The sequence below is a fragment of the Aquila chrysaetos genome, chromosome 17 (assembly GCF_900496995.4).
Source record: "Aquila chrysaetos chrysaetos chromosome 17, bAquChr1.4, whole genome shotgun sequence".
NCBI classification, from domain to species: Eukaryota; Metazoa; Chordata; class Aves; order Accipitriformes; family Accipitridae; genus Aquila; species Aquila chrysaetos.
This window is the reverse complement of record NC_044020.1, coordinates 9,676,727-9,692,575: the sequence shown is the minus strand read 5'-3', so window position 1 is coordinate 9,692,575 and position 15,849 is coordinate 9,676,727. Positions and strand designations below refer to the sequence as shown.

Below are 15,849 nucleotides of genomic sequence, written 5' to 3'. Positions count from 1 at the left end.
GAGTCCAGCACATTCCCGGGGGTCTTGGGTTAGGAAGCGTGCATACTCCTGTCTCTGCTCACATAATGATAGCTCTGTCAGCGCCGATGATACGTGTTGGTTGAAATCAAATGTTTCACCAGCCCTATACCTTCTTGTCAACACACTCGGCAAAACATGGTTCACTTTACAATCTTATTGATGCAAGCAAAGGAAGATTTTACTGAAGTGATAGCAGGTATGTTTCTCCATACCTAAGAAAGCCGTAACAGTCACTGTAATTTGCAGTCCAGACCTACCACCCTTCTCATGGCAGGAAAGTTTTGTGCAGAGGGAGATCACTGGGAAATGGACTCCTCTGCTTTGCTTCCGTTCAAAAGAACACAGTGAAACCCTCTTCCTAACAAGTAAAACTAGCTTTTAGTTTTCATCCAGCTCCTTGCATCCCAGATAATAAAATCAGCGGAATTTATACTGAATTACCAATATTTCCACTGGAAGTGGGTAAAGAAATCAGCAGAAAAGACTTAGGAATAAAGTTAGCTGGGAGACAGTAACTCGGTTTCACAACAGGTTTCAAGGTTTTAAAATGATTTTTAGTTCTTTGGTGGAATGAAAACAAACCTCTGAACATTTTGTCTAAATGAAATTGTAGAGAAATACTTGTTTTCTTACCATAAAGCACAATTTTTTTCAGCTCTGATCCTCTCTCACTCTCTTCCCTTCTTGCTCCCCCTCTCACTTGCTGTCACCAGAGGTAGCTGCAGAGCCCTGCATCACAAACTTGTCAGCTGAATTTTTTTTTAAATCAATACATCTCTGTGAGTTATTCTGTCTTTTGATAAAAAATGCATTCTGTTAAGAATGTTCATAAAGAGCTCTGCTTGGGAGAAGTTCTTAGCTCATCCCCAAAAAATTGGTATCTTACGTATCTAACTGGATAGCCAGCTGCTCAGCTGTGAGGTTTTGGGTGAAAAGCACACAATTGCTGAAATGACAGCCCTATATGTTAAAGATGTCTGGGCTATTCTCCTGTATATTTTTTGCACAGAGTATAAATTCTGTTATATTCCACTCAGCCTATTTTTACTGTACAAAGCACATATTTAATTAAAGCACTCCTCCTCACAGTTTTATTTTCTTGAACCTGATCCCAAGGATTTTAGGGATGTACCTGTGAATAGAGAGTAGGAAAAAAATGTCTGACTAGCCTTATGTTCCTCTATTTATTCATGTGTTCTCTTCAACAAGGAATTGGCAAACAAATCTTAGCTGTTTTTTAAAGCAAAGGCAAATGCATGAGCCCCACCTTCTGCCAGTTGTATTTCTTCAAGTATAAATTACAAGATTACAAAGTTGCCTCAGACAGAAAACCTTTACCCTGGTATAGCACTTTGACTTTTCCACAGAGACAGACTTGCTTATTTTTCTTAGAGGTCAGACGGGTTTTTGTTGTTGTGCTGACATTTTGCATCATCTTCTTCCTTTTGCATCTGAAAGAAAATATGCAGTGCTGAAGTGACAGTGAAAATGCATTGCTCCGTTTAAGTGCCATGGATTGTATAGGTCTGTGCATCAGCAGGTTAGTTACAGGGGCCAGAGGAGGATTCCTTAATCCCTGATGTACAGAGGAGCCAAACATAACTGATCTTTTTGTCTTCCTTTGACTGCACCACCACTTTTAGAAACTCTGTCTTAAAAAAGTGATGCCTTATGGGTGGGGAAAAAAAGGAGAATATTCCAATTAGAAACAACCTAACTTCTCTGTCACATCTGGCCTTCATGCCTCAATAATCCCTTGAGCACAGCTCATAAATAATGAGCGCTCGGAGACTGGCTGTACAATTCCAGTGCATTCTATTGACTTCCAGGGGATGCACAAAAGGATAGGACATATCCTGAAGGCAAAAGCATGTGCTGTTTTCTTGGTCTTCTATCAAATGTATATTGCTAGTAGTTTAATTACTATTTATTGAGTACTGCCGGTAGGCTATCCAGGGCAGAAAAAGAATTGCTGTGTATAAACAGAACCGATTTTTATCTGTTTCTTTCTTTATCATTACCCTGCTATCCATTTCAGACCTTTTGTCGTAGCTTATGTGATACAGATTAAAAACACTGTGATTTGAAAAAAATGAGAAAAATACAAGCAAGCAAGCAAGCATCAAGAGATAACCTCATCACGTTAAAAAAATCAACCAAACAACAACTGTTTTTCCAGGTACAAATGGTCAAAATGATGTAAAAAATAACTTTAATCTCACTGAAATGGAAAAAATAAAAATAAACTTTGTACACATCTAACTAGATAGCCAGATGCTCAACTGAGGTGAGTTTACTAATTCTATTGACTTCAACAGACCTACCTTTTTTTTGTTTATTGGCAGACCAATAACTTTAGTTTGATGCAGTGCCAAAATCCTTGCAAGTGTTGACAGAAAAGGTAACTGCAGTGTAAGAAAATGAGAGGGAGACATGACACAAACTTGTTCCATAAACCTCACAGAAGCATACCCGGGCGGAACATGAAGGAAAGATGGAAGGATAAGTCACCTTTGTGTGATCTGGCTCCTGGTAAATCACATCTTCACCTTGGGTTATAAGAATGGCATACCCTCAGGACTGGACTTTTTTGTTTGGAATAGGGTTTGAAATGAGCAAAGTGAACTATTTTGTTGGTAGGAAAGAAATCAATATGCAGATCCGGTTCCAAAATTTTGAAGTCAATAATGGTTTTGTAACAGGACAAAGAGAAAAATGCATCTGAGAACTTAAAAATCTAGATCTGGATTCAAATGTTGTGTCTTTGTCACATATTTAGAGGTATTCTGTCGGTATGTTATTCCTAAGGGGATATTATATGTTGTAAGGTTTTTTCATTAGCCAAAGCTGACTAGTCCTTCTGGACACATCTTCTACCTTTCCAAGTAGTTTTTCTGGGATCCATTTCCTAAAGGCAAAGGGACTAATTTCATGACGGTATCTGTTTTGTTTTCTTTCCTCTGCAGGCTTAAGTGATAACTGGGTATCTTTTTAGGAGAACAGAAATGAATAACTCAACATACATAAACTCCTCCACTGAAAATGTGATGGCTTTGGAGAGCCCCTATAAAACTGTTGAGGTGGTCTTCATTGTCCTGGTAGCAGGGTCTCTCAGCCTAGTCACCATAATTGGGAACATCCTGGTCATGGTGTCAATCAAAGTCAACAGGCACCTACAGACTGTCAACAACTATTTCCTGTTCAGCTTGGCCTGCGCTGACTTGATCATCGGCATCTTTTCAATGAACCTATACACCCTCTACACTGTGATAGGCTACTGGCCCTTAGGGCCTGTGGTGTGCGACCTCTGGCTGGCTCTAGACTATGTGGTCAGCAACGCCTCTGTAATGAACCTCCTCATTATCAGCTTTGACAGATACTTTTGCGTCACCAAGCCTCTGACGTATCCTGTAAAGCGGACCACTAAGATGGCAGGCATGATGATCGCAGCTGCGTGGGTGCTGTCCTTCATCCTGTGGGCCCCTGCAATTCTCTTCTGGCAGTTCATTGTGGGAGGAAGGACTGTCCCAGACGGGGACTGCTACATCCAGTTTTTTTCCAACGCTGCCGTCACTTTTGGCACTGCCATTGCAGCCTTCTATTTGCCTGTTATCATCATGACTGTCCTTTACTGGCAAATCTCTCGAGCCAGTAAGAGTCGGATAAAGAAAGGGAAAAAGGAAGCTGCCCAAAACCAAGATACAGTTTCCCCCAGCCTTGTCCAAGGTAAAATAGTGAAACCAAACAATAACAACATCCCAACCAGTGGGGATGGGTTGGAGCACAGCAAAATTCAGAATGGAAAAACGACCGGAGAGACTGTGACGGAGAACTGTGTTCAAGGGGAGGAGAAGGAGAGCTCCAACGACTCCACCTCTGTCAGCGTGGTTGCTTCCAACGTGAAAGAGGACGAAGCTGCCAAAGATGCCAGCCAGGCTTCTGCCTCCCAAGACCATCTCAAAGTGGAGAACTCCAAGCTGACATGCATCAGGATAGTCACCAAGTCCCAAAAGGGTGACTGCTGTGCCCCTACCAACACCACTGTGGAGATTGTAGGCACCAACGGGGAGGAGAAGCAGAATAGTGTAGCCCGGAAAATCGTCAAGATGACAAAGCAGCCAGCCAAAAAGAAACCACCTCCTTCTAGAGAGAAAAAAGTGACAAGGACTATTTTGGCCATCCTCCTGGCCTTCATCATCACCTGGACCCCATACAATGTGATGGTGCTCATCAACAGCTTCTGCACATCCTGCATCCCTGGCACTGTATGGACCATAGGTTATTGGCTCTGTTATATCAACAGCACCATCAACCCTGCCTGTTACGCGCTCTGCAATGCTACTTTCAAGAAGACCTTTAAGCACCTTCTTATGTGTCATTACAAGAATATAGGAGCTACAAGGTAAAACTAATAACAATAATAACAATAATAATGGAAAGGGTGAAGAAGTTCTAAATTAAATTTAAAAAAAAAAAACAAACCCCAATGCCATAGCACTTTATGCTCTTCTACGGAATGTGCAATCCAGGATGTTAGTGAAAATACTGACATGAGGCATCAGCTCCACCCCTGAGAACTACACTTAAAAACATTTTTTTAATTATTGAAAATAAATCTTGAGGACATGGGTATGTTTGAGGAATTATTCAAGTATGTGGACTGGAGGCACAGTTCCTTGCTTTCTGACAGTATCCTGCAGAAGGGCTTTAGAGTCTACGATTTTTTGTGATTCTGTGTAAAATACTTGTTCTTCTTTTTTTTTTTTTTTTTTTTTTTCTGTGTCTGTTTAATATGTCTTCATCTAGGAAAAAAAAAAAAAAGAGGAAATTTTAACAACAGCTCTGTGGAAGAGGCATAGTTGTTTGGAAGATCCTTACATAATCCAAATGAATCATGGTAGAAGGTTTCTAAAGCTCAAAGTTGTCTAAAGTTTTTTTGTCACTGTCATGTAAGAACCTTGATGTTAGGTAAATCATGATGAAAGATATTTTATGTTGTTTATGACACTACCATTTCCAAAACTGCATCAGTTCTGAAAGTGTACTTATGCTCAACACGTAACCATTGCCTAAACTGTCTGTCATTCAAAGTCTGCTACTTGCCCCTTCTAGGGGCTTTTGTTCCGTGATTCCTTCATCACATCAAGATTAAAGTGAAAAAAAGCGGTCTTTTCCAGATTGCTACATCCCAAGACTGTTTCAGCATCCATGTAAACCAAAGCTTTAGAGACAATTTTGTTCACTTTATTTGTCGTATAACATCCACCTGTGGATTTGTCTTTTACCTCCATCAGCCTTTTCTTCCTTTTTGTACCTTACTTGTTCAGGGCACGAAGACTGAATATCAAAAGAAGTTGTAAATTCAAAGGTCTCATCCAGTCAGCCACCATGGTGGCCAAACAAAGGGCCTCAGCTGAAGACTAGAAACAAGGTTATTATTAGGAAAATGGAAGTTACATCCTTTCAAAGTTGGATGTACAGTTGAAGAGGTATGCTGAGGCTCTATAGAATGAATAGTTAATATTAGATGACTATGCTCTTGACCAGTCAAAAGTCACACTCATTTATTGAGGAAAAGAATAAGATGGACTGACGCGCCCACATGGATCAAGCTCTGCCTAAGTCCTTAGTGTGAAACCACGGTCCTTCCTAGGTGTATCCTGGACAAGATGTTTACTTTGTGGAAAAGATATTGGCTACATTGCCTTTTGTACCAGCTGGGAGCAATATTTTCACTGTAAGCCAAGGGATAACGCTAATAAAAAGGCAGAGAAGAAAACAGTGATTACACAAAACCAGATACTGAAATAGTCTGGCTGGGGGGCTGGCAGGGGTAAAGTTCAAATATTATCTGCTACTCCACACCAGCTCAAATTCAGATTCTTTCTGCCTGGCAAAGAATTTACCATTTCAATATTTGATATTTATTGTAGCACAACTGAGCACTGTGTGGATAGAACAAAGTATATCAGATTACTGAAAACAGCAATTGTCTGTGAGTTATGCATATTCTAGTTACCTCCTTCTTAGGAACTCTAACTTCCAGGCACTAGTGAAGGTACACATGCAGATTTTGTTACCCAAAAAAGTAGTTTCTTGCATAAACAGTGTCCTGAGAGACTGTATTCTGGAGTGAAAGCCACCTACCAAATAGGATACCAAATCATTCTGTTATTTCATGCTACCACATTAGAGTCTTCCAAAATGCACTTCCAAATAGCAGCCTTCAAGATTACAGGGAAATTAATCTTGCAGACTTAAGTTTTACGTTTGACAAGCTCATTAGAACACAGTGTCAAAGCACTTTGGCAATATGACAATTTTCATGTTTCGAAGTACAAGTTCCTAGCAGAAAGTGAAAATGAGGAGGATTAAACTGCAGTAAATTAAGGCCACATTAAACTCAGGATTAATGTGTCTTAATATGCATTCATTGATTTTATACTGCTAGTGATTTCATCCTAATATATCTAAGTGTCTCCATGCAGCCAAGGATCTAATTTTGCAACCCTCACTCACCTTCAGTCATATTTACTATCACTATTTTCATCTTCCTGCTTGTAAGGAAGAATTACTCAATGATAAGGCTTGCAAAACTGAGTGCTGCTTGTCTTTCAAAACTACATTCACTAAGCTTATCTTGACAGGTCAAGGGAAAGACTTACATGATCATTTCTAGATCATTCATTCTCTTACAGTGTTAAAAAATCCATATAAAAACCAAAGATAAAGTGAAATCTGTTCATTTTCTAAATCTTACTTCTTTAGAAAAGTTTCATAAAAGAAACACACTTGCTTCTTTCTTTCAGCAAGTGCTGTGGGTATCAATAGTGCAGGTACTCAAATTGGGAAATAACAGTTGGTATATTCTTATTTGATCTTTTAACTCCAGTTTTCCTGGAGTTTTGCAGGTGTGCAAATCCTTTATTCTGACCTTTGAAGCTGTCACTTGTCCATAAATTATGAATCCCTCTAACAGCAAAGGACACTTCTACAGGTTAAGTGCAAGATATAGATTACAATTATACTTTTCATTGTGTGATGTGATGACACTCAAAAAAACATGCAGAAAAATAATATTTTGGTGGCAGCATTCATGAAACAAACAAAAAAGAAAAACCTTCAGTTTGAAGCTTTCTAGCACTTTTCCCTAGCACCACCCCCCACTCTGATCCTAAAGGACAAGATATTTTGGTTTGCGTTATAGTATTTTAAAAGGCTTGCAGGACACACAGTCCTGTATGTTTACACCTTGTACAGTTCAGTGAAAAAATATTTCCGTGGTACATCCACATTCGTAGCCAATTAAACAATGTAAAAATAGATGACATAATGCACCTATGCATGTACACACACAGGCATGCAAACACACCCCCCCAACATGGTTTATATACGTGGAAAATAATCATCTAACGTTCAAGATATTGCATGGGATTGTGTCTATGTTGCGCTCGGTGGGAGGTGCAGAGGCAACGCTTACTCACGACACTGTCTACCCCCTCCCGAAGGCAGAGAGGAGGCAGAGCCTACTCTGAGATACCGGGAACCTCTCGGGACTTCAGCTGGTTGTGGCTCAGTAAGACAAAAAGTGGGATAATCTTTCAGAGCCGCAAAATAATTTGTTCTTTTGAACATCTTTTGAGCTCTCATGTCTTTCCTTTGTGTCCCAAACCACGTTCACCAGGTTTCACTTCCCTTCTGAGTGATAGTTCTGCGAGATGTAGATGTCGGTCTTGAAGAGCAGCGTTCCCTGGGTACCTCCTCCGGCTTCCCCGGCTGCCACCTGCGCCCCGTCGCCCTCAAGGCCCCCGGTGGCCCTGCTGCTGGTGCTGCCACATCTTCACCTTGGGCTTGCCCAGAGGATCCCAGTGGCACGTCCACACCATGTGCTGCGCTGGCCACTTTTCATTTCACATGGAAATTGAGCAAACTGTGCAGGTGACTCATGAGAAAACAACACAAACAAACAAACAAAAAAACCAACCAACAAAAAACTGCAGCTAGCACTTCTTGCCCTCTCCTTTTCTTCTTCAATTATTTCCAGAAACAGCCTAAAACTGAAAAGGCCCAGCCAACCCTTGACAGTAACCCTGCCACAGCAGGATCTGTCACGGCAGCAGCCTATGGGGAGTGACTTGTTCTGCCACAGGCCAGCCCTACCTTTACTCTCCAGGGAGAGAACAACAGCCTGAAGATATGTCAATCCAACTGGCACCTTTTCTGAGTACTAAAGACGTCTGTGGTTAAAAAAAAAAAGAAGAAAGAAAGAAAGAAAGAGAGAAAGAGAGAGAGGGAAAGAAAGAAAGAAAGAAAGAAAGAAAGAAAGAAAGAAAGCTGAAGTAATGTTGAGAAATCTGTTTTCCAGTGAGGACAAAAACCTAAAACCAATTTCTGTCAGCCTTCCTTCGATCTGGGATTTTCATTTGATTTACTAGGAATCATGAGGATCCATTCAGAAATAGCAAAGTGCTTGAACATTGCCTGATGAAAAATAGTCCAAAGGCAACAAACACATCTATATAGGTCAGATTGCTTTTTCTTTCTTTCTTTCTTTCTTTCTTTTTTCTTTCTTTTTTTCTTTCTTTCTTTCTTTCTTTTTTTGCCTCAGAAATGCTCATGGGGACAGGAGTGCTCAAATGGACCCCAGGGATCTGTTGTTTGGAAACCACAAAGCATGAAGGGGACAAAAGCAAGTGCTAAATCTATCAGCCCTCTGTTTTATATTTTTCTGGTGGAGGAAAACACATTGACAAGAGGAGGCGTCTTTAGTGAGTGTGGCTGTGGTGAGAACAGCCCACACACCGGTGAGGAAACCTTTGGGGTGGCCCAGCTGCTCCTGGCCATCCCAGCTGGGCCAGGGGCAGGAGGGGATGGGCATTTTTTTCTTTGTTTCATCTCCTGATGGATTTGAATGTGTCCATGTGTCTGCTGTGCAGGAGGTCTTGCTTATATAAGCTCACTGTCCCCTTCCCCAGTCTTGACTGATTTTGATCCCTGTTCTTCATTCCTGTGGCTGCAACGGCTGCCCCAGCGCTGCCTGGGGACACAGCTCCTGGTTTCTGCTGTGGTGCTGAGGTGGCACACTTTGAATTTTTCACCTCGACTGGCAGCACCTCTCCTTGCCACTTCTGTTGTTACCCAAAACTGATCCTGGTACTGGCCTTGCAGGACCAAATAGGTAAAGCATCCTACAGCCATCCCGCTGCAAAGCTGGCGTGATGCAACTGGGCGGAGGGGGGGGGCAGGAAGAGTGCTGCTAATATTTGTTTTCCCTCCCTCCCCTTACAATACTTCCTAAAAGTCTTTATTTTTTTCAGAAATCAGGGTGCTTCTTGTAAGAAGCTAAAATCCTAGGGAAGAAACTGCAGGAAAACAAACTCTGGTCCTGTGGGTGCGGGGTGTTTGCTAACAGGTAGTGGGTTTGGAGTCTAATAGCCTTTGATATTTTTAAAGATCTCATCCTAGATGGCTCTGTACTCCCAGCTGACAGCAGTGCAAGTGGTAGAAATTGAGAAGCTAAAAAGAAGTAAGTTTTTTTCACCCCTGGGTCTACAAATGTTTTATAGAATATGTCTAGAGATACTTGGGTTGTGTTTTCTATACAGTAGCACTTTTATTGTTCTTGTATATCATGAAAAGCTCTAGACTTTTAAGAAACTTTTTTTTTTTTAATTTATAGAAAATCTTTCCCTGAAGGAAGCTGAGAGATGGTCCTTAATTTGTCGTGGCTTCTTTTCTCGTTTCTCTGCCTGTCCTTCCTTTTTTTTCACAGTCCTGAAAAAAAGCTTTCCTCCTTCCTCACTTTAACAAGTATGTTGCCTGTGTTTGAGCTACAGGTGTGCAGTTTCTCTTGCCTTTTAGGCACTGTGAATGCTGGTATTCAAACTCATTAAACCCACCAAAATACTGCCTTCTCTAGCATGCAAATCCCCTTCCACTGAAGCCCAAACTACTGTATGGAGCAAGAAGTTCAATAAATCCTGTCTGCATGGGTTTTAAATTGGAAGTAAAAAAAAAAACCTTGCTGAAACAAAGCCAAATCAATTCTCTTCTTCCCCAGTTTTGTCATCTCCGTATTAGAAACAACAGTGGATAATGGCAAAGAGTGAATGTTCTTGTAATGGAATATCATGCAGCAATATGCACAGATTAATTTTATGCCCTTATCGTGGTTTAAACCCAGCCAGCAACTGAGCCCCGCACAGCCGCTCGCTCACTCCCCCCCTACCCAGTAAGAGCAGGGAGAGAATTGGGAAAAAAAGCAAAACTCGTGGGTTGAGATAAAGACAGTTTAATAGGACAGAAAGGAAGAAAATAATAATGATAATAATACTAATAAAATAATAATAATAATAAAAAGATTGGAATATACAAAACAAGTGATGCACAATGCAATTGCTCACCACTCACCAACTGATGCCCAGTTAGTTCCCCAGCAGCGATCCCCCTAGGCCAACTCCCCCCAGTTTATATACTGGGCATGACATCACATGGTGTGGAACATTACTTTGGCCAGTTTGGGTCAGCTGTCCCGGCTGTGTCCCCTCCCAACTCCTTGTGCCCCTCCAGCCTTCTTGCTGGCAGGGCATGAGAAGCTGAAAACTCCTTGTCTTAGGGTAAACACTACTTAGCAACAACTGAAAACATCAGTGTGTTATCAACATTCTTCACATACTGAATCCAAAACATAGCACTATCCCAGCTACTAGAAAGAAAATTAACTCTATCCCAGCTGAAACCAGGGCAGCCCTGTGCAATGGTAAGGCAGCCCTCCTTTCCCTTGAATCCCCTCTTATTCCTGTGCTTACTAGCAGTGTATTCACTGAGAAACCAAGCCTAAGAATGTAATTATAGCAAGGCCCAGTTGGACATGAATCATTTACCACAACCAATGCGATTATTTCTCCTGTATTTTACTTCCCTCCTTTTGCTATGGTCTCTTTTGCTACATTGTGGAACTAGTGGGTTACACGAGCGCATCAGTCCTCCCAGGCCTCCTATTTCAGGGTACTGGGTAGACTTGTCATACACATTTCATTCCAGTATTAACCAAATAAAGGGAAACAAATTCTGGATTCTTTTCACCTTCCAAAGCTCTGCATAACCTGAAAAGTGCCATTAGGTAACTACTCTTTTTCATCTTTTTATAGTGAATTTCTATTTTCTTTTTTCTTTTTTTTTTCCTTTTTTGACCATACTTGCCGAGAAGCACACAGAAACTGTTTTCTTTGAGATGCCTCAAAGTGCTCTGACTCTGGGAGAAGCGGCTGTGGGTGGTACGTGAGGCAGTAGGATCACAGTGGCTTTTGGAAGGAAGGATTTCACTGGGTGTTTAAACGTTTGGACCGGCTCCCCTGAAAGCACTGAAGAAAGCACAGGGGGACAAGCTTGGCGTGCCCTAAGTTGCGAAGGGACAGACAGGTCACGGTTGGATTGCTTTTCTGCTCCCCCCAGTTCATGTAGGCTGTGGGGAGGGAGGCGGATTTCTGCCCCCACCAGAGGCTCTGTCTCTACACGTCTACCCCAAAGACAGCCCTTCTCTGAAGCACATCATGGTAGTAGTGCTAGTAATAATAACAAAAACACTGGTGAGAGTGCCATGGTTGCCAATAAACAGACCTTCTTGCGTCTTATCCCTTAATTCTGGTGCCACTTTGCAGAGGTTGTTGGTAACTTAGAAACTAGCAGTTTGTAAATACCTTTAGATAGTGTGTTTTAACATGACCAACACCATATCTTGACTGTGTAAAAAAATAAAACTTTATGTGTAATACTATCCAGATAAGGTTATAATGTAAATATGTCTACAATGAATGTCCAATTACTCTTCAAGCTATATGTATGAGGAAGAACCTCACCTCTTCTTGAGACTTTTTTTAACTTAAGGTTATGGAAAACCTGTTATTCATTTATATAAAAACCCAACTGCATTCTTTTCTTCAAAAGAAAACACTACAGCAAGAACGAAGGGAACGCATTACATGTATGTGATATCCAAAATCGTATGGTAAAACTGAGAACTGAGGATCTCACAAGTTGGGGACTGGTCTATATTTCTTGATGCCGTACATTTGATCTCATATAAATAAGATAAGCACAAGTTTATGGTTGGCTGTGTAAAGCTGACCCACTTGATTATATATACATTATAGATATATATTTATATATGCTGTATAGATATATACATATTATACACAACATTCATACAGTGAAAGCAAGTGAAAGACATATTAACAGGGAATTTGGATGCAATGTTGTGCTCCATTTGGAAGAAAAACATCTGTGTTATTCAGCAACATTCAAACATGTTATGCAGGATGAAGGAAGAAGGTGTTTCACCAAAACAACCCGTGAAGGACTGAGATGATGAGGATTTAAAATATCTTGAAGACACAACTAAAATTACATGCAATATATGTGTATGTACTTCTGCTGAGTTGTATTCCTAGTTAAAACATTGCATTAAACAGCAAATTATAACAATAATAAAAATGTTTTTGTATGTGGTACCTGTTTATTTTTCTCTTTTTACTGAGCAAACTACCCTGTGAAATGCGAAACTGGGATAATAAATGGAGAAAAATAGTTTCCCTACAGTAGCCACGGGCCTGTGAGACTGACTGTAATAATTAAGAGAAAAATTCTAACTTTCTTTGCCCCGGCCTTTTTGGCAAGTGTAAAGTTCAAGAGAGGTCTGGAGTACCGCTTTACTCATCCTTGTCTTGTCCACGTCTCTGTTCCTCCCTCAGTTCACCTCCTCCCGTGACTCTGCTTCAGAAGATATTGTCTTTAACTGCAAGGTCCCTTCAGCAATCTGATGAGGGTCTCCAGTAAGACATTCCTCCATATATTTCTGTCATCCAAATGTTAAAAGGGAATAGGTAAGTGTCGTGGTTTAACCCCAGCCAGGAGTAAGCCCCACACAGCCACTCACTCACTACCCCCCTCAGTGGGATGGGGGAGAGAATCAGAAGGGTAAAAGTGAGAAAACTCATGGGCTGAGATAAAGACAGTTTAATAAGTAAAGCAAAAGCCGTGCATGCAAGCAAAGCAAAACGCAAAACCAGGAATCCATTCCCCACTTCCCATGGGCAGGCAGGTGTTCAGCCATCTCCAGGAGAGCAGGGCTCCAGCACGCCTAACGGTGACTTGGGAAGACAAACGCCATCGCTCCGAACGTCCCCCCCTTCCTCCTTCTTCCCCAGCTTTTATTGCTGGGCATGACGTCCTCTGGTGTGGGATATCCCTTGGGTCAGTCGGGGTCAGCTGTCCCGGCTGTGTCCCCTCCCAACTCCTTGTGCCCCCCCAGCCTCCTCGCTGGTGGGGTGGGGTGAGGAGCAGAAAAGCCCTTGGCTCTGGGTGAGCACTGCCCAGCAGGAACAAAAACATCCCTGAATGACCAACACTGTTTTCAGTACAAATCCCAAACATAGCCCCATACTAGCTAATGTGAAGAAAATTAACTTTACCCCAGCCAAAACCAGCACAGTAAGACTCTTTTGTAGCCATCCTGTTATACCAAAGTAGAATAAATTTTTAGGTAATTATGGGGGCAGATGGCACCACTAACAACCAAATGTATTTTGAGCTCCCTTTGCCTTATGCATGCAAACGTAGCTTCATGGGATACCGAGAAAGCATCTGAGAGGAGGAATAAAGAACATAGGTTGCATATCTTCAGTTCCTCAGGGTCTCAGGATACTGTCTCATCCCCACTTCAGGAGCAGACAGGGCTCAGATGCAGCAGAGGAAGCCAGTGGTAGTGACTGGGGACCATCCCTGCCCAGGTAAATCTGGTTTTTGGTGCACAGTCAGGCTAGCAATTTGAGAAGTGGATGAAGAGTGGGTCTCTTGGGCATAGTGGGTGCATAAGCTCTGTCAAGATCAGGATACTTCAGCCCAGCCATTTCAGAATGGAAAGAAGTAATTTTAATAAGGTGGTCTTTATTGACTTCTTCTTTCTAAATTTTTCCTTTGTTAATATTTGAGGATTTTCACTGTTTCCACTTTTCAGGGCTTTACACCTATCGTTATCCTCTCTGTCTAAGATTTCCCACCACTGCCATTTGCTCTGTTGTTTCTTCAGTCCAAGCTCACCTTCAGCCATTTTACCATGTTCCTGTCCATAAGCTTTCCACAATGAAAGCCAGAAAAGTCATCTGCCTTTTTCTCAAAACAATCAGATTAATTTACGTGTTTTAATATATTCCTTTGTTTGCCCTGTATTTAAGTCCCTTGCACTCTGCAAAGCATATACTTTACTGACAGGTTGTAAGGTGGGAAAATACAATTACAACTTTTTTACAGGTAGATCCTGACGGTCAAAAAACAGTTGCCAAGATCACAATAGAGGCACAAATAAGTACCCGAACTCTGTTTTCCCAAGCCACAGTCTACTTATTTTTGATTAATTTCTTCCCTTCAAAGAACAGATTACCGCTTTCAGGCCCTGGTATGCTAACCATCACATCACAGACCATATGCATAACTCAAATTGTTAGTATACCACTAGAGTCCAAATGATTCTCTCACACATGCTATACCACCCTATAATTGCCAACATATGGTTTCAGAGGGGCCTCAAGATGCCGATGGTGAGAGTTTTAACAGATGAAAGAGGTTTCTGCAAATATGAGGGTTAACTTCCAAATGGGTGGGGTTGCCAATCCTATTTGAAACACAGCATGGCAGGCCAAGACTTAATCCTGTGCTCTATGTGCTTTGGAAAGCAGAGTCCCAAAACCCCCTTTTTCCAGCACACACGTTTTTTTATTTGTACACGTATTTAAGTTTACTTAACATTACAGAAACCTTACGACTAAGGGTACCTGTAAATTCAGAGCACTGAAGCTAAACTTTTGTTCGTCTTCCCAGAGGAGGTTTAGGCACATTTCCCTGACCACACACATATTTTGAAAAATTTGTCACCAGAGTTGATGTCACACAGGGAAAAAGGGACATGGCTGGTGCCAAACTACTCCTGTCCCTGCCTAAGCCATTCACTCGGACTCACAGTTTCACCACTGGGCTGGGAACGAGGTTACCTTTTTCTTTAAAAGAGTAGAATCACACTGAAACACAATAAAAATTGCCACCTCAACCTCCACGTACAGCCAGTAATATTTACAGTTAATGTAATATCTAATAATATTCTTCCTCTCCCCTCTGGAGAGACATCTTTAGACAATGTCTCCCAGACCAGAAGTGTCTTTATCAAGTGCTTCCCTCTGAGGGCTTTTATTAGCAGAAAAAAATTGTAGAGTGTAACTACCTACTTCTCCCTGAGTTCTGGAAACACCCTGAGAAAATCAATACGGAGAAATGCTGCTATTTTGTAAATCCATTAACTCTGTTTCTGGCCTTTTGCCAACCATTGTATGCACCGTCTAGACATGGGAACCTACTTGGCAGTGCTAGGAAATTGACTTTGCCACCTTCTTCTCAATGGAGCTTGCCAACTTCATTTCTACCAACACACAGAACCAGGGAGAATAATAAAACCGGCAAGAATGATCTCAAAGAAATGGAGAGACAAAAGATGCCTTTCCTTCTGCCCTCGATCACTGCTCTATCTTCCCCCCTGCCTTGCTCCTTCCTCCCTCTCCCCGTCCCTTTCTTCCTCTCCTGTCTCTGAGGTGTCTCAGCTAGCTCTCCAGGTTTCCCTCTCTCATTAACAGCTCGCTAAAGGTGCTGAATAAATCACTATGAAAGCAAAGCCTTTGGCTTAAAAACGTGAAGCAATGTAGGAGGGAAGGAGGCAAGGAGGAATGCCTCAAAAAGCTCTTGAGTTAATTCATTTAAGTTTAGAGACCAAGGGCTTTCCTTGAC

At 41.6% G+C, this 15,849-nt stretch overlaps 1 protein-coding gene across 5 annotated transcripts in view; it reads left to right on the top strand.

Moving 5' to 3' along the window:
• CHRM2 (cholinergic receptor muscarinic 2) overlaps window positions 1-10,245 on the top strand; it is a 105,950-nt gene extending 95,705 nt beyond the window's left edge. For 4 of the 5 annotated variants that reach the window (XM_030041393.2, XM_030041394.2, XM_041118183.1 and 1 more), the window contains 2 exons: window positions 2,988-4,423; window positions 7,706-10,245. In XM_030041393.2, coding sequence (XP_029897253.1) covers window positions 3,027-4,423; window positions 7,706-7,727 — 1,419 coding nt within the window. In that variant the 5' untranslated portion in view covers window positions 2,988-3,026 and the 3' untranslated portion in view covers window positions 7,728-10,245. Of the gene's footprint in view, window positions 1-2,987; window positions 4,768-7,705 lie in introns of those variants that run through there. The other variant, XM_041118185.1, reaches the window with a different exon arrangement.
• Window positions 10,246-15,849: the final 5,604 nt, after the last annotated feature.